General features: G+C 47.6%; 1 protein-coding gene across 5 annotated transcripts in view; it reads left to right on the top strand.

Moving 5' to 3' along the window:
• The window catches only part of LOC100380667 (cytoplasmic dynein 1 intermediate chain 1), a 127,549-nt gene that overhangs the window by 102,147 nt on the left and 1,516 nt on the right, over positions 1-23,886 (top strand). For all 5 annotated transcript variants that reach the window (XM_082961272.1, XM_014142838.1, XM_014142843.1 and 2 more), the window contains 2 exons: positions 10,045-10,185; positions 13,986-14,111. In XM_082961272.1, coding sequence (XP_082817398.1) covers positions 10,045-10,185; positions 13,986-14,111 — 267 coding nt within the window. The remainder of the gene's footprint in view (positions 1-10,044; positions 10,186-13,985; positions 14,112-23,886) is intronic.

The raw sequence follows: 23,886 nt of genomic DNA on the forward strand, positions 1-23,886 counted from the left end.
ATTCTCTCTGTTGGAACTCCAGTTTGGAATCTACAGACCAGGATTCTCTCTGTTGGAACTCCAGTTTGCCTTTGAATTTATTTTTAGAAACATGAGTTTGGCCAGAGTCTGTGGCTTCAGGCTCATGTGATGGTGTCTTTAGAGCAGGTCAGCAGCGCAGAATATCCTCTCTGAGCTTGCATAGCCACTGGGGATGCTAAACACCCTTTGTGCCACTCTTGCCAGGCTGGGCAGGGATGCATAGTTTTGGTTTTATTTTTAGCTGCCCACCTCGTTCATTTCTGTTAGCATTTGCACGTAGTAAGTACACCACCATGCTTTCAGGATACGTGTCTTTTCAGATTTCTTTAGTTGTGGACATTACATCACCACACTCCCTCTCTTGGTTTTGGTCCTCATCTTTGTAAATCACCTTGATTTAGCACCTGTGTGTTTTATCAGTTTCTTTATGAAAAGATTTAGTGAACTCCATGACAGTAGCTAAAGCACGGGGCTATAGCAGCACACTAGACGAGAAGGCCAACACTCCAGCCTTTGGGAATCTCGTTCCGAGCTGCAGTCAAATTGGGCACACTCCGCTCACATACTCTGCTGTAGAACAAGCCTAATATGGCATTTTTCATTTAATTTGTTTTTAATTATAAGTAAGTCACAGCCTATATGCTCAATGTATAGACTATGATGATTTAATTGTAACGCCCTGGCCATAGAGAGGGGTTTTTGTTCTTTATTTTGGTTAGGCCAGGGTGTTACATTGGGTGGGCGTTCTATGTTCCTTTTTCTATGTTTTTGTATTTCTTTGTTTTGGGCCGTGTGTGGCTCCCAATCAGGCACAGCTGAAGCTCGTTGTTGCTGATTGGGAGTCACACATAAGGAGCATGTTTTTCCTTTGGGTTTTGTGGGTAATTGTTTCTGTTAGTGTTTGCACCTGACAGGACTGTTTTGGCTGTCAGTTTTCTTGTATAGTGTTCACGTTGTTCTATTAAAATTCTAATGATGAACACATCCTCTGCTGCACCTTGGTCTTCTCCCGACGACAGCCCTTACATTAATGCAACTCAATGCTGAGGTTAATGTCCCTACCAGCCTACTGTGTTGCACTCACAAATGCTTCACAACGTTTTTCTTTGTAGGCTATACCCTTAAAATAATTGAAATAATATAGCTTAAATAATTCATTGTCATTCCTTCTTAGGCTCCCTGTCTGGCTCCTGACCTATTAGAGTGTTTATATGCTGTTTAATACGTCATGATGAGTGTTGTTACATTCACCTTTTTATGTTTATTAAAATACTTTTCACTCTAACATATGGTTTGGTTTCAATACTTCATAACCAAATGGTAGGTCCAGGTAGAGTGTTGGTAAAATGTGGATTTTTAATGAATGGAGAGAATTCCGAGCGGCAGTTTTTTTTCCTGTGAGCGCAGAGCTGTTTTTAGCCAAGGGGTTGGAAAGGATGTGGAACAAGCACCACTCCATGAGTGATGAGCAGGATTTTCCCGACCGCTCAACTCTGCTCACATATCCAACTCCAGTTTGGAATCTCCAGTTTGGAATCTACGGTTTGGAATCTACAGTTTGGAATCTACAGTTTGGAATCTACGGTTTGGAATCTACAGGCCTGGATTATCTTTGTTGGAACTCCAGTTTGGAATCTACAGTTGAACTACAGTTTGGAATCTACAGTTTGGAATCTCCAGTTTGGAATCTACAGTTTGGAATCTACAGGCCTGGATTATCTTTGTTGGAACTCCAGTTTGGAATCTACAGCAAATGTCAGAATTGCTGCAGCAAAATCAAACCTTTTTGCCCGCAAATATCAGGGACTGCCAAATGTCTCAGAAAATAGAAGAGAAAGAGAGAGAGATTAGTACTAGGTTGCTGTGGTCAGGTGTGTGTGCATTCCTGTCCCTTCCCTTGGGAGAGGGGAGGGGCTGGGGAAGGAGAGAGGAGAAGAGCAGGGAGTGGAGAGGGGAGAGGTGAGACGAGAAAGGGATGGGAGGAGGGGAGAGAGAGCACATTCCTCCCAAGCGGTCTGTCTTTATGTCTCAGCCTGACTCCCACACCCTACCTGTCTCAGCCTAGCCTACCTGACTCCCACTCCCTACCTGTCTCAGCCTAGCCTACCTGACTCCCACACCCTACCTGTCTCAGCCTAGCCCTCCGTGACTCCCACTCCCTACCTGTCTCAGCCTAGCCTACCTGACTCCCACACCCTACCTGTCTCAGCCTAGCCTACCTGACTCCCACTCCCTACCTGTCTCAGCCTAGCCTACCTGACTCCCACACCCTACCGGTCTCAGCCTAGCCTACCTGACTCCCACTCCCAACCTGTCTCAGCCTAGCCTACCTGACTCCCACACCCTACCTGTCTCAGCCTAGCCCACCTGACTCCCATCCCCTACCTGTCTCAGCCTAGCCTACCTGACTCCCACTCCCTACCTGTCTCAGCCTAGCCTACCTGACTCCCACACCCTACCTGTCTCAGCCTAGCCTACCTGACTCCCACTCCCTACCTGTCTCAGCCTAGCCTACCTGACTCCCACTCCCTACCTGTCTCAGCCTAGCCTACCTGACTCCCACACCCTACCTGTCTCAGCCTAGCCTACCTGACTCCCACACCCTACCTGTCTCAGCCTAGCCTACCTGACTCCCACACCCTACCTGTCTCAGCCTAGCCTACCTGACTCCCACTCTCTACCTGTCTCAGCCTAGCCTACCTGACTCCCACTCCCTACCTGTCTCAGCCTAGCCTACCTGACTCCCACTCCCTACCTGTCTCAGCCTAGCCTACCTGACTCCCACTCCCTACCTGTCTCAGACTACCTGACTCCCACTCCCTACCTGTCTCAGCCTAGCCTACCTGACTCCCACTCCCTACCTGTCTCAGCCTAGCCTACCTGACTCCCACTCCCTACCTGTCTCAGCCTAGCCTACCTGACTCCCACTCCCAACCTGTCTCAGCCTAGCCTACCTGACTCCCACACCCTACCTGTCTCAGCCTAGCCTACCTGACTCCCACTCCCTACCTGTCTCAGCCTAGCCTACCTGACTCCCACTCCCTACCTGTCTCAGCCTAGCCTACCTGACTCCCACACCCTACCTGTCTCAGCCTAGCCTACCTGACTCCCACTCCCTACCTGTCTCAGCCTAGCCTACCTGACTCCCACACCCTACCTGTCTCAGCCTAGCCTACCTGACTCCCACTCCCAACCTGTCTCAGCCTAGCCTACCTGACTCCCACACCCTACCTGTCTCAGCCTAGCCCACCTGACTCCCACTCCCTACCTGTCTCAGCCTAGCCTACCTGACTCCCACTCCCTACCTGTCTCAGCCTAGCCTACCTGACTCCCACACCCTACCTGTCTCAGCCTAGCCTACCTGACTCCCACTCCCTACCTGTCTCAGCCTAGCCTACCTGACTCCCACTCCCTACCTGTCTCAGCCTAGCCTACCTGACTCCCACACCCTACCTGTCTCAGCCTAGCCTACCTGACTCCCACACCCTACCTGTCTCAGCCTAGCCTACCTGACTCCCACACCCTACCTGTCTCAGCCTAGCCTACCTGACTCCCACTCTCTACCTGTCTCAGCCTAGCCTACCTGACTCCCACTCCCTACCTGTCTCAGCCTAGCCTACCTGACTCCCACTCCCTACCTGTCTCAGCATAGCCTACCTGACTCCCACTCCCTACCTGTCTCAGACTACCTGACTCCCACTCCCTACCTGTCTCAGCCTAGCCTACCTGACTCCCACTCCCTACCTGTCTCAGCCTAGCCTACCTGACTCCCACTCCCTACCTGTCTCAGCATAGCCTACCTGACTCCCACTCCCTACCTGTCTCAGACTACCTGACTCCCACTCCCTACCTGTCTCAGCCTAGCCTACCTGACTCCCACTCCCTACCTGTCTCAGCCTAGCCTACCTGACTCCCACTCCCTACCTGTCTCAGCCTAGCCTACCTGACTCCCACTCTCTACCTGTCTCAGCCTAGCCTACCTGACTCCCACTCTCTACCTGTCTCAGCCTAGCCTACCTGACTCCCACACCCTACCTGTCTCAGCCTAGCCTACCTGACTCCCACACCCTACCTGTCTCAGCCTAGCCTACCTGACTCCCACACCCTACCTGTCTCAGCCTAGCCTACCTGACTCCCACACCCTACCTGTCTCAGCCTAGCCTACCTGACTCCCACTCTCTACCTGTCTCAGCCTAGCCTACCTGACTCCCACTCCCTACCTGTCTCAGCCTAGCCTACCTGACTCCCACTCCCTACCTGTCTCAGACTACCTGACTCCCACACCCTACCTGTCTCAGCCTAGCCTACCTGACTCCCACTCTCTACCTGTCTCAGCCTAGCCTACATGACTCCCACTCCCTACCTGTCTCAGCCTAGCCTACCTGACTCCCACTCCCAACCTGTCTCAGCCTAGCCTACCTGACTCCCACACCCTACCTGTCTCAGCCTAGCCTACCTGACTCCCACTCCCTACCTGTCTCAGCCTAGCCTACCTGACTCCCACTCCCTACCTGTCTCAGCCTAGCCTACCTGACTCCCACACCCTACCTGTCTCAGCCTAGCCTACCTGACTCCCACACCCTACCTGTCTCAGCCTAGCCTACCTGACTCCCACACCCTACCTGTCTCAGCCTAGCCTACCTGACTCCCACTCTCTACCTGTCTCAGCCTAGCCTACCTGACTCCCACTCCCTACCTGTCTCAGCCTAGCCTACCTGACTCCCACTCCCTACCTGTCTCAGCCTAGCCTACCTGACTCCCACTCCCTACCTGTCTCAGACTACCTGACTCCCACACCCTACCTGTCTCAGCCTAGCCTACCTGACTCCCACTCCCTACCTGTCTCAGCCTAGCCTACCTGACTCCCACTCCCTACCTGTCTCAGCCTAGCCTACCTGACTCCCACTCTCTACCTGTCTCAGCCTAGCCTACCTGACTCCCACACCCTACCTGTCTCAGCCTAGCCTACCTGACTCCCACTCCCTACCTGTCTCAGCCTAGCCTACCTGACTCCCACAATCTACCTGTCTCAGCCTAGCCCACCTGACTCCCACTCCCAACCTGTCTCAGCCTAGCCTACCTGACTCCCACACCCTACCTGTCTCAGCCTAGCCTACCTGACTCCCAATCCCTACCTGTCTCAGACTACCTGACTCCCACTCCCTACCTGTCTCAGCCTAGCCTACCTGACTCCCACACCCTACCTGTCTCAGACTACCTGACTCCCACTCCCTACCTGTCTCAGCCTAGCCTACCTGACTCCCACTCCCTACCTGTCTCAGCCTACCTGACTCCCACTCCCTACCTGTCTCAGCCTAGCCTACCTGACTCCCACACCCTACCTGTCTCAGCCTAGCCTACCTGACTCCCACTCCCAACCTGTCTCAGCCTAGCCTACCTGACTCCCACTCCCTACCAGTCTCAGCCTACCTGACTCCCACTCCCTACCTGTCTCAGCCTAGCCTACCTGACTCCCACACCCTACCAGTCTCAGCCTACCTGACTCCCACTCCCTACCTGTCTCAGCCTAGCCTACCTGACTCCCACTCCCAACCTGTCTCAGCCTAGCCTACCTGACTCCCACTCCCTACCAGTCTCAGCCTACCTGACTCCCACTCCCTACCTGTCTCAGCCTAGCCTACCTGACTCCCACACCCTACCTGTCTCAGCCTACCTGACTCCCACTCCCTACCTGTCTCAGCCTAGCCTACCTGACTCCCACTCCCAACCTGTCTCAGCCTAGCCTACCTGACTCCCACACCCTACCTGTCTCAGCCTAGCCTACCTGACTCCCACTCCTTACCTGTCTCAGCCTAGCCTACCTGACTCCCACACCCTACCTGTCTCAGACTACCTGACTCCCACTCCCTACCTGTCTCAGCCTAGCCCACCTGACTCCCACTCCTTACCTGTCTCAGCCTAGCCTACCTGACTCCCACACCCTACCTGTCTCAGACTACCTGACTCCCACACCCTACCTGTCTCAGCCTAGCCTACCTGACTCCCACACCCTACCTGTCTCAGCCTAGCCTACCTGACTCCCACTCCCTACCTGTCTCAGCCTAGCCTACCTGACTCCCACACCCTACCTGTCTCAGCCTAGCCTACCTGACTCCCACTCCTTACCTGTCTCAGCCTAGCCTACCTGACTCCCACACCCTACCTGTCTCAGCCTACCTGACTCCCACTCCCTACCTGTCTCAGCCTAGCCTACCTGAATCCCACTCCCTACCTGTCTCAGCCTAGTCTACCTGACTCCCACACCCTACCAGTCTCAGCCTAGCCCACCTGACTCCCACTCCTTACCTGTCTCAGCCTATTCTACCTGACTCCCACTCCCTACCTGTCTCAGCCTAGCCTACCTGACTCCCACACCCTACCTGTCTCAGACTACCTGACTCCCACTCCCTACCTGTCTCAGCCTAGCCCACCTGACTCCCACTCCTTACCTGTCTCAGCCTAGCCTACCTGACTCCCACACCCTACCTGTCTCAGCCTAGCCTACCTGACTCCCACTCCCTACCTGTCTCAGCCTAGCCTACCTGACTCCCACACCCTACCTGTCTCAGCCTAGCCTACCTGACTCCCACCCCCTACCTGTCTCAGCCTAGCCTACCTGACTCCCACACCCTACCTGTCTCAGACTAGCCTACCTGACTCCCACTCCCTACCTGTCTCAGCCTAGCCTACCTGACTCCCACTCCCTACCTGTCTCAGCCTAGCCTACCTGACTCCCACTCTCTACCTGTCTCAGCCTAGCCCACCTGACTCCCACTCCCAACCTGTCTCAGCCTAGCCTACCTGACTCCCACTCCCAACCTGTCTCAGCCTAGCCTACCTGACTACCACTCCCTACCTGTCTCAGCCTAGCCTACCTGACTCCCACTCTCTACCTGTCTCAGCCTAGCCCACCTGACTCCCACTCCCAACCTGTCTCAGCCTAGCCTACCTGACTCCCACTCCCTACCTGTCTCAGCCTAGCCTACCTGACTCCCACTCTCTACCTGTCTCAGCCTAGCCTACCTGACTCCCACTCCCTACCTGTCTCAGCCTAGCCTACCTGACTCCCACTCCCTACCTGTCTCAGACTACCTGACTCCCACTCCCTACCAGTCTCAGCCTAGCCTACCTGACTCCCACACCCTACCTGTCTCAGCCTAGCCTACCTGACTCCCACTCCCTCCCTGTCTCAGCCTAGCCTACCTGACTCCCACACCCTACCTGTCTCAGACTACCTGACTCCCACTCCCTACTTGTCTCAGCCTAGCCCACCTGACTCCCACTCCTTACCTGTCTCAGCCTAGCCTACCTGACTCCCACACCCTACCTGTCTCAGCCTAGCCTACCTGACTCCCACTCCCTACCTGTCTCAGCCTAGCCTACCTGATTCCCACTCCCAACCTGTCTCAGACTTCCTGACTCCCACTCTCTACCTGTCTCAGCCTAGCCTACCTGACTCCCACACCCTACCTGTCTCAGCCTAGCCTACCTGACTCCCACTCTCTACCTGTCTCAGCCTAGCCTACCTGACTCCCACACCCTACCTGTCTCAGCCTAGCCTACCTGACTCCCACTCCCTACCTGTCTCAGCCTAGCCTACCTGACTCCCACACCCTACCTGTCTCAGACTAGCCTACCTGACTCCCACTCCCTACCTGTCTCAGCCTAGCCTACCTGACTCCCACTCCCTACCTGTCTCAGCCTAGCCTACCTGACTCCCACTCTCTACCTGTCTCAGCCTAGCCCACCTGACTCCCACTCCCAACCTGTCTCAGCCTAGCCTACCTGACTCCCACTCCCAACCTGTCTCAGCCTAGCCTACCTGACTCCCACTCCCTACCTGTCTCAGCCTAGCCTACCTGACTCCCACTCTCTACCTGTCTCAGCCTAGCCCACCTGACTCCCACTCCCAACCTGTCTCAGCCTAGCCTACCTGACTCCCACTCCCTACCTGTCTCAGCCTAGCCTACCTGACTCCCACTCTCTACCTGTCTCAGCCTATCCTACCTGACTCCCACTCCCTACCTGTCTCAGCCTAGCCTACCTGTCTCCCACTCCCTACCTGTCTCAGACTACCTGACTCCCACTCCCTACCAGTCTCAGCCTAGCCTACCTGACTCCCGCACCCTACCTGTCTCAGCCTAGCCTACCTGACTCCCACTCCCTACCAGTCTCAGACTACCTGACTCCCACTCTCTACCTGTCTCATTCTACCTGACTCCCCCCCCCAACCTGTCTCAGCCTACCTGACTCCCACTCCCTACCTGACTCTTTCCTACTCCCTACCTGTCCAGAATGCATTTAGCAACCCTCTGGAATTCTCTCTGTCAGGCGTGGGAGGAGGAGGGGATGGATGGGAGGGGCATTCTCCATCTCTCTCTCCCTCTTTCTCTCCCTTTCGGTCTCTCGCTGTCTGTCTCTTCTTTCTCTCTGCTCCCTCCCTTTTATGCCCCCTTACCTCTGTCTCTGTCTTTCCTCCTGTCTCTCTCTCTCTTCCCACTCTCTCTCCCTCTGTTTGTTCTTTCATTCTTCCCCTCAGACAGCTGTTCCACTAAGTTACAGTACAGCTTTGGAGAGGGAGACTTTCATGTCTTCTGTTTTTTATGACACTGTGTGAATGTGCAAAGCTTTTTAATTATGCCTTTCCCAGACAGACCCCAAGGCTGCAGTGGGGCCAGACTGTCTGCTGCCTCCCTTTTTCTCCTTCTATCTCTATCCCTCTTTCTCTCTCTCTCTACCTCCTTCCCTCTGTTCCCCCTTTCTCTGCCTCCCCCTCTCTCTCTCTGCCCCCCCTCTCTCTGCCTCTCTCTCTCTGCCTCCCTCCCTCTCTCTCTCTCTGCCTCCCTCTCCCTCTCTCTGCCCCCCTCTCTCTGCCTCTCTCTCTCTGCCTCCCTCTCTCTCTCTCTGCCTCCCTCTCTCTCTCTCTCTCTCTGCCTCCCTCTCTCTCTGTCTGCCCCATCTCTCTTTCTCTTTCTCTCTCTCTCTGCCTCCCTCTCTCTCTGCCCCCCCTCCCCTCTCTATCCCTCCCTCTCTTTCTCTCTCTCTTTCGCTTACTCTCTGCCTCCCTCTCTCTGCCTCCCTCTTGTTCTCTCTCATTCTGCAGTCTCCCTTTACAGTCTCTATCTCTCTCTTTCTCTTTGCAGTTCCTCCTTTTTCTGTCTTGCCCTCTCTCTCTCTTTCTCTCTCTGCCTCCCTCTCTCTCTCTCTCTTTCTCGCTCTACCTCCTTTTCAATCAAATCAATCAAATGTATTTATAAAGCCCTTTTTACATCAGCAGATGTCACAAAGTGCTATACAGAAACCCAGCCTAAAACCCCAAAAAGCAAGCAATGCAGGTGTAGAAGCACGGTGGCTAGGAAAAACTCCCTAGAAAGGCAGGAGCCTAGGAAGAAACCTAGAGAGGAACCAGGCTATGAGGGGTGACCAGTCCTCTTCTTGCTGTGTCAGGTGGAGGTTATAACAGAACATGGCCAAGATGTTCAAACGTTCATAGATGACCAGCATGGTCAAATAATAATAATAATCACACTGGTTGTAGAGGGTGCAACAGGTCAGCACCTCATGAGTAAATGTTAGTTGGCTTTTCATAGCCGAGCATTTAGAGTTAGAGACAGCGGGTGCGGTAGAGAGACAGAGAGTCGAAAACAGCAGGTCCGGGACAAGGTAGCACGTCTGGTGAACAGGTCAGGGTTCCCTAGTCGCAGGCAGAACAGTTGAAACTGGAGCAGCAGCACGACCAGGTGGACTGGGGACAGCAAGGAGTCATCAAGCCAGGTAGTCCTGAGGCATGGTCCTAGGGCTCAAGTCCTCCGGAGGGGAGGGAGAGGCAGAGAGAGAATTAGAGAGAGCATACTAAAATTCACACAGGACACCGGATAAGACAGGAGAAATACTCCAGATATAACAGACTAACCCTAATCCCCTGACACATAAACTATTGCAGCATAAATACTGGAGGCTGAGGGGGGGGGGTCGGGAGACACTATTCTGACTCACTAACCCATCTCTCTCTGTGTGTTTCAGCACAATAAACCCCTCTACTCCTTTGAGGACAACGCTGACTACGTCTATGATGTCATGTGGTCCCCTGTGCACCCAGCTCTATTTGCCGCCGTGGACGGGATGGGCCGTCTGGATCTATGGAACCTCAACAATGACACAGAGGTGACTGTGTGTGTGTGTGTGTGTGTGTGTGTGTGTGTGTGTGTGTGTGTGTGTGTGTGTGTGTGTGGTGTGTGTGTGTGCGTCGGTTTGTGTTAGACAGAGACAGAGAAAGAGAAACATGTCTCATGCTCTGTCACTGTATTGTTCTGGCATGTGTGCATGTCCTCATGTGTGTGTGGGTGTGCTTGTTTTGTGTGTGTATCTGTATGTGTGTCTGTGTGTGTGTGATTTTTGTCTGTGTGTGTGTGTGTGTGCTTGTTTGTGTGTGTGTGTGTGCTTGTTTGTGTGTGCTTGTTTGTGTGTGCTTGTTTGTGTGTGTGTGCTTGTTTGTGTGTGTGTGTGTGCTTGTTTGTGTGTGTGTATTTGTCTGTGTTTCTGTGTGTGTGTGTGTGTGTGTGTGTGTGGGGGGGGGGTGCTTGTTTGTATGTGTGTATTCGTCTGTGTTTCTGTGTGTGTGTTTGTCCCCAGAGCCTCTCATGTTGTAGTGGAGCCAAACCACACAGCCACCAGCAGCCCTCTCTCAGTGTGGGCGATCCCTTCCCCACAAGTTCTCCCTAAATCAGACCGGTGACATCTCCTCACTCCGCTCCCATCAAACGCCCCATCAATGCTCCCACAACCATCCCCTAACGCTCCCTTCTCCAAACCCCTCCACCTAGGTTCCCTCTACCAATCCCTCAAACCAAATTCCCCATCAACGCTCCCATAACCATCCCCTAACGCTCCCTTCTCCTCCCCTCCCCACTCAACCATGTCACACCAGTACCCAAACACTCCCACAACCATCATCTAACACTCCTACAACTATCCCATAATGCTCTCCTCCACTCCAAACATGTCCAAACCCTGTCCCAGCAGCCCACAGACCACTCTTTTTCAGTCCCATGCAGAAGATAGAAATACATCTTTTAGATCTAAACATTAGTTTGATAGTCGACCCTGGATTTGTCACTTGACCCTGGATGGCTTCTCTCATGGTTACATCCCAAATGGCACCCTATTCCCAAAACACTGAGTATACAAAACATTAGCTCTTTCCATGAAATAGACTGACCAAGTGAATCCAGGTGGAAACTATGATCCCTTATTGATGTCACTTGTTAAATCCACTTCAATCAGTGTAGATGAAGGGGAGGAGACAGGTTAAAGAAGGATTTTTAAGCCTTGAGACAATTAAGACATGGATTGTGTATATGTGCCATTCAATGGGCAAGGCAATAGATTTAAGTGCCTTTGAACGGGGTATGGTAGTAGGTGCCAGGTGCACCAGTTTGTCTCAAGAAATGCAACACTGCTGGGTTTTTCACACTCAACAGTTTCCCATGTGTATCCAGAATGGTCCACCACCCAAAGGACATCCAGTCAACTTGACACAACTGTGGGAAGTATTGGAGTCAACATGGGCCAGCATCCCTGTGGAACGCTTTCACCACCTTGTAGTCCATGGCCTGACAAATTGTGGCTATTCTGAGGGCAAAAGGTGGTGCAACTCAATATTAGGACACTATAATGCACTATAATGTACACTATAATGCACTACTTTTAATGCCCATAGTGAGAAGAGAGCCATTTGGGGCACAGCCATAGTAATTGATCACAACAAAAAATATGTTTTTTATGGCATGTGTTGTCAGGGTAAAGGTATGCTAGGTTACAGAGAAAGCTACTCCACCCCTAACCTCTTGGTGCCAGTATGCTGCTTTTCTAGATAGCCCAGTCCTTGGTCTTTGCCCCGCCTTGTTTGGCAAGTCTTCAATCACTATGTAGCATTGTTGAATACACCCACAGTCTAACATCTAGGCTACCACACCCATAGGTAGAAAGGGAACGTGCCTGATCAGAAAACCAATGTTGCATTTCAAAATTGGTTCAAATTAGGTTAGGTTTAGGGGGTTAAGGTTAGAGTTAAGGTAAGGTTAAGTTTTTGATTTTGGCTAGTCGGTATGTCAATGGGATGCTGGTCAGAAATTGATTCACAGCCTTAGTTGGACAGCTCCCTCCAGTACTGTCTTGTCACAACAAACTAAACCATCTTAAGGTGGAATAACCAAAACACCGCCCTTCTCCCCCAGAGACATTGGCCCTCTGTCTACGTTGAGTTACCGAGGGGCGAGGAGGGGCGAGGAGGGGCGCGGGGGGCACGGAGGTCTCCCTTTCATGGCTCAGGTCAAAGTAGAGATGAAAGGGGCAACCGCTCCCTCTTTTCGGCGTTTCCACGGATACCGTGTCCACAGACCCTCCTCTCTAATTATAAATCTGGTCTCTCGCTCCCTATCTCCACCATTCCTCTCTCCCATTTTTTACCTCTGACCCAGCTCTTTGATAGGAGCTGTGACATTTGTGCCTTGCACTTTTGGAACTATACCATTGGTTCCATTTGCTTCAATCAAGCACAGCCAGCTAAAGATTTCCAAAACTATTTGAACTCAGGTCTAATGAACAGAGACCCTTTATCCCATCCTCTAACAGGGACAGGTGACTGGGGAGGGGAGAGATTGAGCTGTCTGTAGCTGTTCCTTCAGTCCTTCAGCAACAGCAGGCTCTTCAGTGTAGTCTGGAGGAACACTTCGTTAAGGATGGATTGATGAGAAACATTTGGAGACACACACACTCTCTCTTTCTCTCTCTCTCTCTCTCTCTCACACACACACACACACACACACACACACACACACACACACACACACACACCCACACACACACACCCACACACACACAGAGACTCACTCTCGCTCCCTATTTCTCTCTCTCTCTCACACACACACACACACACACACACACACACACACACACACACACACACACACACACACACACATACACACACACACACACACACATACAATCTGAGATAAGAGTTCACATTGTTGCTAATGGCAACAGTCCTCCATTGTTATGGACATATTAAAAACACGCAGCCATCATAATGACATTAGCCTAGTGGTGGAGGGCGGCCTGGTTCTCATTTCCCCTTCACAAACACACAGCCAATTTAAGCAGCGAGTCTGGTGGAAGCTTCCAGTCAGTCTAATAGCAGCCAGTCTGTGGTTAGCCCTGCTCTAGCGCGGGGAAGCTGTCGTATTAGCCGACGTGATGCCGAGGCTTCTGTCTCCAACGACGACATGTGTCATAAACTAATCCTGTCTGTCATATGCAATAGTGCTTCAGCAGGCCCTGATAGCAGACATAATCATATATAGACTGGTCCCAGATCTGATTCTGCTTTAGCCAACCCCTTTGGCCGGACTGCAATAGCTAATGCACAAACTGATCTGGGATTGGGCTATTACTCTGGGGCTGCGCCCCAAATGGAACCCTGTGTCCTACACATGGAACCACAAATGGAACCCTATGGCCCATGGCAAAGGTAGTGCCCTATGTAAGGAATAGGGTTCCATTTGGGATCATCTGTGTTGATTAGTCCTGAGCAGGCTGCGGCCCACAGGCTGTGGTGGGTATTGTCTTAATGGGCTTTATGAAGATTTATGTGGCTCATTAAAAGTTTCATATTGTTATTTCACATGGAGCTGAAGCAGACGTAGGTTTACTGGATGAAGACCCCAGTCTGGCTGTGAGAATGTGCTAAACATGTAGCAATCTGCTGGTGGCAATGTCATTATACTGTTACAGCTATGAGTGAAACCTGAAATAGTACTACTGAGTCTTTCCTTGCCGCTATCGCCTTGCTCTCTGGCAGTTCAGGCTGTACCTTTAGGAATAACTATGTTTGTATAACTGTAATGTACTATGTGGATCAAATTGGATGGATGGATTGACTGGTGTAACCCTGTGAGCCCCAGGTCCCCACAGCCAGTGTGACCATCGAGGGAGCCTCCGCCCTAAACAGGGTGCGCTGGGGGTCGGGGGGCAAGGAGGTTGCCGTGGGTGACTCAGAGGGCCGTTTGTGGATCTACGACGCAGGAGAGGTATGATATGAACACTATGACTGAGTCTCAAATGGCCCACTACATCTGACCAGAGCCCTATAGGGTGCATTGTGTAGGGATCAGGGTGTCATCAGTGTGCCAATGCAAAGTAGGCCCACATTACTTCATGGAACTCAAGTGAACTTCACCTGCCCTGCCTTTCTTGATCAGTATTGTTTACATCAGAGTGAGTTAGCAGAACACGTTTTCTTGTGAATGTTAACACCAGTACTACATAAGAAACTTTTAAGAGTATCGTTAGATAAACACTGTTTTCATTTGAGTAAGCAAAACTTTTGTTTTCTAGGGAATGTTACAGTAATACTGTATAAAAAAACTCACGAGAATATGACTATGGGTTAGGTGGTATGTAATATTAAGCATAGAGGAAAAATATGCGTTGTAATATAAGTTAGTTTGTTATGTACTATTAACCCCAGAGAAAAACAACAACAATTTAGTTTTATCTCTATGGTATTAACATTCTCAAGAATCCAGTTCTTTGGTGATTTTCTCTGTTACCTGTCACAATGGACAGAGCTACGCCACTGAGTTACATGAAAAAGTATGTGCCCTTACAAAAAAACACATGAACAAATCACATGAATGTATAGATTTTTTTACATTTCCACATCAGACACGTGATTTTCGGACACGTGTGAAGTTTCATGTGCATTTTTCATGTTTTTTCCCCTCGTGATTTTTTTATTTTTTTTTACTTAATTTTTTTTCTTCCCACAAGTTTCTTTTTTTTGTTTCTTTTTCACCACGTCCAGCTTCATCTGGTCTCCCATCCAGGGACCGATCAGGACCGACCCAGTGGGATGCAGGGTGCTACAGTATGTTGCTGGAAAAAAGGCAGCCAAAGCATAGGCCAGGGTAACAGCCAAAGAGAGGGAAAATTGCAGGAACGAGGGAGGCGTTTTATTTAATCACGCTGTCATAAAAAAAGATATTACTTTTTTGCATCCATTTACAATTCATTTGTTCTCGCATTTTGAAATGATTTCCTTGCAATTTTTTGTTTTGCTATCAATACTTATGGGTTCATATTTTGCTTTCAATATCATTATTTTTGTTTGCAATACTAAGAATTTTGTTCTCGACTTCAGAAGTTTTGCTTGATATTAATGGCACAAAAATAACTCTTTGCACCATATGGGGCAGCAGGTAGCCTAGTGGTTAGAGTGTTGGGCCAGTAACCGAAAGGTTTCTGCATCGAATCCCTGAGCTGAAAAGGTAAAAATCTGTCGTTCTGCCCCTGAACAAGGCAGTTAACCTACTTTGTTGGCTGTCATTGTAAATAAGAATTTGTTCTTAACTGACTTGCCTGGTTAAATATATAATAACACTATTACTCTATTAAAGGTGTTTAAAGCAATACATTAATTGCACTATAACGGTGACAAACGGGGCCTACATAAAGCTGTCGCAACAGCAGTCCCAACATCTGACCACTGCTACACCTGACTATCAGCTGAGCCTTGTCTGGCAGCGAAACAGTTCATTCAGCCTCATTTACTGCCTTTTAAAAAAACATAGCTGATATGGCTGACTTGCTTAAACAAATGTGGTTTCTACTGACAATTAAGATGTACAAAATATGGCATAAGGGGACGACAAGCAGTTAAGAGGCAATCCGTAATTTTGATTAAGACATTAATGAGAGAGCTAGGACGCACATAGTCACTATAACTGTTTGTTCAGAAATGTACAGCGACAGAATTCAGAACATGGGCCGTTCTTACAGTGTTTTCCCTGTACACCAAGTCAGAAACGTAGGATAAATAAAGGGGGCATATAAGCAGACAATGAAAGCTCTTACAATATTCAATGTTTACATTTCTCAAAAACAGGTTATAGGCTACATGTGAACCACCAAGTAGTAGGAGAAATTAAGAGGTGAAAATCGACCAAATTATTAGGGTGAGGCTAACTACACAACATACACTTAGTATTACTTCCTTAGCTACAGTATACATATCTCACTGGCATATTGCATAATTTATGCAGCAGCATACAATACATTTTTAGACTCACCTTGTTGTGCTGTGCTCACTTGAACAGGAAGGTGGCACGGCAGTCCTTCGTGGGCAAATTTTGTCATCAAACTTTGTCATCAAAGTCTGCCATTCTCTGGATTTATGGTGCTTTCAAGACAACTGGGAACTCGAAGGAAAAAAGGTTGAATCATGATGACATCAGTGATCTTCAGGTCGTAGCTATAGAAAGAGGCCCGAGTTCCGGATTTACAATTCCGAGTTGGATGAAAGTTCAAAAGTTATTTTCCCAGTCATACCTCATTTTTCCAGAGTTCCCAGTTGTCTTGAACTCACTTAAGTCAGATTTTGCAGTACCGAGTTAAGTTGTTTTGAGCGCGGCACAAATCATGCTTCATTGATAGCATGGCCAATGTTAAATGTTTATAATTTTAAACTAGGAAAAGAGACCCTTAATCTTAGACTTGGTACCACACAGCCACTCCACTGAATATCAGGCTAGTGATTTATTTGCAATGCTTGCAGTTAGCCACTGATTCCTTCCAAACCACTCATTGTTGAATTTGCGATTTCCAACTTCTTGTGTAATATTTATGTCCAATGGCCAATCAGCACTGATACGTTTTATCTATAATTTCTCTTCATTATTTCTCTTCATATGACAAGGATTAAAAAGGATTTGCCAGTAGATTGTCGACTTGATTCATGGTGATGACTGCTAGATAAGATTTTGAAAGTATGATGTAGATATAACGTGATTTGACGTCATTTAATCTGTGGCCAAAGACCTTGAGCCTTCTTGGATGGGCACTTCTAATGCAACTCTATGGCAGCACCCAAGGGGCTTGAATTCTCGAGGTCTGTGACCTAGTGTCCCCATGAGTGACAGAACACAGAGCCAATCACGGCGCAACGTTCCGCATTTTCTGCCGGCTTGCTCCACCACCACAGAAAGCACTGAGCTAGGCTGAAACACCTGCATTTTGGGGCTGCCTTATCAAGAAAACAAAAAAGAGACCATGTTTATATGTAGCTTTATTAACTCAATGATATATATATATAATTGAGTTAATAAAGCTGCATATCACTACTGTAAGTCGCTCTGGATAAGAGCGTCTGCTAAATGATGTAAATGTAAATGCATACAAACATGGTCTCTTTTTTGTTTTCTTGATTAAGGCAGATATATATATATATATATATTTACATTGTTTGAAAACTGATATGTGACACGTATTAATGCCAAAATAAAAATAAAAAATTATTATTGCAAAAAATGTGGGTCTCAAAACGCCCTGAATGACGGGTCGCCACTGAGGGTAGTGTAATAAGTCATAAGTATACAAGCCGTTCTTCAGGCACATTACCTCTAAACTCCATTGAGGGCCTGGTGTGTGGTTCATCTCTTAATACATGTTTATTAACCCGTCAGACAGCATTGTCCTTGATGTTTCTGTTGGAATTTCTCCTCTATCCCTCCTATATTCTTCTTTCTTTTAAAACAGACTCCACATGACTTTTACCTTCACCACAAAGTGTCCAACCTCCTTGACTCTCATGTTTGCAGGGCTCTTTTTGGGCTCTTGTTTGTGCCTTGTATGTGTGTGCTGTCTTGGGTGCCTTCTGTAGTATGGTAATTGGAGAGAGGCTGGGTTTAACGTGTGGTCAGTCCATGGCTGTCCCAAATGGCATCCTATCCTCTATATAGTGCACTACTTTTGAACAGGGCTCCAACTTTTTTTGACCAGGGCTCTGGTAGTACACTATTTAGGGAATAGGGTGCAATTTGGGACGCAACCCTTCTCTCTTGATCCCTCTCTCTCTCCCTCCCTCTTTATCTCCCTATCTCTCCCTCCCTCTCTATTTATCTCTCTCTCCCTCTCTCGCTCTCCCTCTCTCCCTCTCTCTTTCTCTTTCTCCCTCTCTGTTGGTTGATGGTAATGGTGGCTCATAAATAAAGCCTCCAGTGAAGTTTGAATGGTTTTTATTTCCTGGAAGGAGTGAAGCTAGCAAACACTAAAGAAAGAGCTAAAACTAGAATGGATTGGGATGAAGGTCTAGCAACAATGCAACACGATGGAATGCTGGAGAGGCAATAGTCCTGCTGATCGGTACAGTCATAATCTGCATGTCACACTTGTCGTCATAGAGAGAAAGGGACCAATGCGCAGCGGGTTTCGTGCTCAACATATTTATTTATAAAATAATGCGAACACCACGAAAGAAAACAATAAACAAACTAACGACATGAAACAGTGAAAGCAGGCTCAACAAAAAGCAGTGCTCTCAAACAACTACCCACGAAAAACAAAGACAAACACACCCTACTATATAGGACTCCCAATCAAAGGCAACTCAACACACCTGCCTTCAATTGAGAGTCCAACCCCAATCAACTAGACATAGAAACACAGACATAGACCAGTGACAAACCCCATAATACATACAGTGCCTTGCGAAAGTATTCGGCCCCCTTGAACTTTTCGACCTTTTGCCACATTTCAGGCTTCAAACATAAAGATATAAAACTGTAATTTTTTGTGAAAAATCAACAACAAGTGGGACACAATTATGAAGTGGAACGAAATTTATTGGATATTTCAAACTTTTTTAACAAATAAAAAACTGAAAAATTGGCCGTGCAAAATTCTTCAGCCCCTTTACTTTCAGTGCAGCAAACTCTCTCCAGAAGTTCAGTGAGGATCTCTGAATGATCCAATGTTGACCTAAATGACTAATGATGATAAATAGAATCCACCTGTGTGTAATCAAGTCTCCGTATAAATGCACCTGCTCTGTGATAGTCTCAGAGGTCCGTTTAAAGCGCAGAGAGCATCATGAAGAACAAGGAACACACCAGGCAGGTCCGAGATACTGTTGTGGAGAAGTTTAAAGCCGGATTTGAATACAAAAAGATTTCCCAAGCTTTAAACATCCCAAGGAGCACTGTGCAAGCGATAATATTGAAATGGAAGGAGTATCAGACCACTGCAAATCTACGAAGACCCGGCCGTCCCTCTAAACTTTCAGCTCATACAAGGAGAAGACTGATCAGAGATGCAGCCAAGAGGCCCATGATCACTCTGGATGAACAGCAGAGATCTACAGCTGAGGTGGGAGACTCTGTCCATAGGACAACAATCAGTCGTATACTGCACAAATCTGGCCTTTATGTAAGAGTGGCAAGAAGAAAGCCATTTCTTAAAGATATCCATAAAAAGTGTCGTTTAAAGTTTGCCACTAGCCACCTGGGAGACACACCAAACTTGTGGAAGAAGGTGCTCTGGTCAGATGAAACCAAAATCGAACTTTTTGGCAACAATGCAAAACGTTATGTTTGGCGTAAAAGCAACACAGCTCATCACCCTGAACACACCATCCCCACTGTCAAACATGGTGGTGGCAGCATCATGGTTTTGGCCTGCTTTTCTTCAGCAGGGGCAGGGAAGGTGGTTAAAATTGATGGGAAGATGGATGGAGCCAAATACAGGACCATTCTGGAAGAAAACCTGATGGAGTCTGCAAAAGACCTGAGACTGGGACGGAGATTTGTCTTCCAACAAGACAATGATCCAAAACATAAAGCAAAATCTACAATGGAATGGTTCACAAATAAACATATCCTGGTGTTAGAATGGCCAAGTCAAAGCCCAGACCTGAATCCAATCGAGAATCTGTGGAAAGAACTGAAAACTGCTGTTCACAAACGCTCTCCATCCAACCTCACTGAGCTCGAGCTGTTTTGCAAGGAGGAATGGGCAAAAATTTCAGTCTCTCGATGTGCAAAACTGATAGAGTCATACCCCAAGCGACTTACAGCTGTAATCGCAGCAAAAGGTGGCGCTACAAAGTATTAACTTAAGGGGGCTGAATAATTTTGCACGCCCAATTTTTCTGTTTTTTATTTGTTAAAAAAGTTTGAAATATCCAATAAATTTCGTTCCACTTCATAATTGTGTCCCACTTGTTGTTGATTCTTCACAAAAAATCATAGTTTTATATCTTTATGTTTGAAGCCTGAAATGTGGCAAAAGGTCGAAAAGTTCAAGGGGGCCGAATACTTTCGCAAGGCAGTGTACATCAACTACCCTCTGCCACGTCCTGACCAAACTACAATAACCAAATATACTCTATACTGGTCAGGACGTGACACTGCATCCCAAATGGAGCCCTATTCCCTATATAGTGCACTACTTTTGATCATGGCCATAGGGATTAGGGTACCACATTTGGGACAAAATCATAGTAGGCTGTTTATGCCCCAATGCTATTATTTTCAAAATAAATGATATCATTATATTATAATATTACACCAGGTTGTTATTATCAAATATAATATTTTCTCAATTACCTGGCTAAACAAAGGTTAAATAGATATTCTGACATACACTACATTACCAAAAGTATGTGGACACTTGCTCGTCGAACATCTCATTCCAAAATCATGGGCATTGATATGGAGTTGGTCCCCCCCCTTTGCTGCTATAACAGCCTCCACTCTTCTGCTTTCCACTAGATGTTGGAACATTGCTGCAGGGACTTGCTTCCATTCAGCCACAAGAATATTAGTGAGGTCAGGTACTGATATTGGGCGATTAGACCTTGCTCGCAGTCAGTGTTCCAATTCATCACAAAGGTATTCGATGGGGTTGAGGTCATGGCTCTGTGCAGGCCAGTCAAGTTCTTCCACACCGATCTCGACAAACCATTTCTGTATGGACCTTGCTTAATGCACGGGGGCATTGTCATGCTGAAACAGGAAAGGGCCTTCCCCAAACTGTTACCACAAATTTGGAAGCACAGAATCGTCTAGAATGTCATTGTATGCTGTAGCGTTGAGATATCCCTTCACTGGCCTCCCGAGTGGCGAGGTGGTCTAAGGCACTGCATCGCAGTGCTAGCTGTGCAACTAGAGATCCTGGTTTGAGTCCAGGCTCTGTCACAGCCGGCTGTGACTGGGAGACCCATGAGCGGCACACAATTGGTCCAGTGTCATCCGGATTAGGGAGGGTTTGGCCCAGGGATGTTCTTGTCCCATCACGCTCTAGTGACTCCTGTGGCGGGCCGGGCACATGCACACTGACACGGTTGCCAGGTGTACGGCGTTTCCTCCGACACATTGGTGAAGCAGTGCGGCTTGGTTGCGTCGTGTTTCAGAGGACACGCGGCTCTCGGCCTTCACCTCTCCCAAGTCCGTACGTGAGTTGCAGCAATGAGACAAGGCTGTAACTACCAATTGGATACCACGAAATTGGGGAGAAACAGGGGTAAAAAAACATAAATAACAAAATAAATAAGATTTCCCTTCACTGGAACTAAGGGGTCTAGCCCGAACCATGAAAAACAGCCCCAGACCAATATTCCTCCTCCACCAAACTTGGCAGTTGGCATTGAGGCAGGTAGCGTTCTCCTGGCATCTGCCAAACCCAGATTCATCCGTCAGACTGTCAGAAGGTGAAGCATGATTCATCACTCCAGAGAACGAGTTTCCACTGCTCCAGAGTCCAATGGCGGTGAGCTTTACACCACTCCAGCCGACGCTTGGCATTGCGCATTGGGATCTTAGGCTTGTGTGCGGCTGCTCGGCCATGGAAACCCATTTCATGAAGCTCCCGACGAACAGTTATTTTGCTGACGTTGCTTCCAGAGTCAGTTTGGAACTCAGTAGTGAGTGTTGCAACCAAGGACAGATGATTTTTACGCGTTTCAGCACTGAGGCAGTCCCGTTCTGTGAGCTTGTGTGGCCTACCACTTCTTGGCTGAGCCGTTGTTGCTCCTAGACATTTCCACTTTACAATATCAGCACTTACAGTTGACCAAGGCACCTCTATATTTATTTTTATTGAACCTTTATTTAACTAAGTCAGTTAAGAACAAATTCTTATTTATCATGACAACCTACCAAAAGGCAAAAGGCCTCCTGCGGGGACTGGGGATTACAAATAAAATAAAAATATAGGATGAAACACACATCACGATAGGAGAGACACCATAATGAAGTAGTTCATTATCCTGAATTATATTTTCAGAGAATACAAATAAATGTATCTGGTGTGTGAGATGGTACAGTAATATGGAATGGATGTGTGGATAGCTTCTGGTTACAGGCTTTGTTTTGTGTTCTCAGGGGTTTTATAGTTCATGTTGCTTGACCTCGTTAAGGGCCCTGTAAATATTTTCATTTGCTTTCCCTGTAACCTATAATTGATTGTAATTCCCATAAAAGCGTTACCCTGGGTGCCAGCCGGTTTCTGCTTTAGCCAACTCGACTTGTTGTCGTCTTGCCGAAGGACGTAGATAGCGCCATTGAATAGATCAGCTTTAATACTGCAGATAGAGTGTGGCTTCTATCAATGTAATTATCTGCATCATTTCCAATCCCCCAGATATTTAGGGGTAAATATCTTTTGGGGGGATATATATACTGTAACAAGAGTGTGCAAAGCTGTCATCAAGGCAAAGGGTGGCTACTTTGAAGAATCTCAAATAAATATATTTTGATTTGTTTAACACTTTTTTGGTTATTACAATGTAGAAAATAGTAAAAAATCTAGAAAAACCTTGAATGAGTAGGTGTGTCCAAACTTTTGACTGGTAGTGTATATGTATGTTGTTTTATCATTCTGTTTTTATTGTAGTGTATACAGGGCCCTCTTGTAAAATAGATGTTTAATCTCAATGTGACTCCCTGTTTAAATAAAGGTTAAATTAAAATAAAAATAAATAAAATACAGTGCATTTGGAAAGTTTTCAGACCCCTTCCCTTTTTCCACAATTTGTTATGTTACAGCTTTATTTTAAAATGGATTAAATCCCCAAAATGCATCCTCAATGTACACACAATACCCCACAATGACAAAGCTAAAACACGATTTTAGAAATGTTTTCAAATTTATAAAAAAAAATACATTAAGTATTCAGACCATTTGCTATGATTGAACATGATTTGGAAATGCACACACCTGTCTATATAAGGTCCCACAGGTGACAGTGCATGTCAGACAAAACCCAAGCCATGAGGTCGAAGGAATTTGAGCTCCGAGACAGGATTGTTTTGAGGCACAGATCTGGGGAAGGGTACCAAAACATTTCTGCAGCATTGAAGGTCCCCAAGAACACAGCGGCCTCCATCATTCTTAAATGAAAGAAGACCTGAAAATAGCTGTTTAGCGACGCTCCCCATCCAACCTCACAAAGCTTGAGAGGATCTGCAGAGAAGAATGGGAGAAACTCCCCAAATACAAGTGTGCCAAGCTTTTAGTGTCATACCCAAGAAGACTCGAGGCTGTAATCGCTGCCAAAGATGCTTCAACAAAGTACTGAGTAAAGAGTCTGAATACTTTTGTAAATGTCATATTTCCAGGTTTTTTCAAACTCAATTTGCAAACATTTATAAAATCCTGTTTTTGCTTCGTCATTATGGGGTGTGTAGATTGACGAGGAAAAAAAAACATTGAATCCATTTTACAATAAGGCTGTAACGTAACAAAATGTTGAAAAAGTCAAAGGGTTTTTACTTTCCGAATGCACTATCCATACTATATACATTTTACGGACACGTTATACTTTACATTAGTTATCTATTTTTTTATTGTTAAAAGTAGCGCACCAAATAGGGAGTTAGGTGCCATTTAGGAGGCACCCTAAGTGTATTGATGATGATTTCCCTGAGAAGGATCTCTGGTGTGCTTTAAAAGTTCTGAGGGTTTAAAATGGCCGCTGTCCCCTCCCACCTCCTTATTGCTGGTTAATTATAGCCTGCAAAGTGGTAACCG

This window comes from Salmo salar, chromosome 14 (assembly GCF_965601325.2).
Source record: "Salmo salar chromosome 14, fSalSal1, whole genome shotgun sequence".
Lineage (NCBI taxonomy): Eukaryota > Metazoa > Chordata > Actinopteri > Salmoniformes > Salmonidae > Salmo > Salmo salar.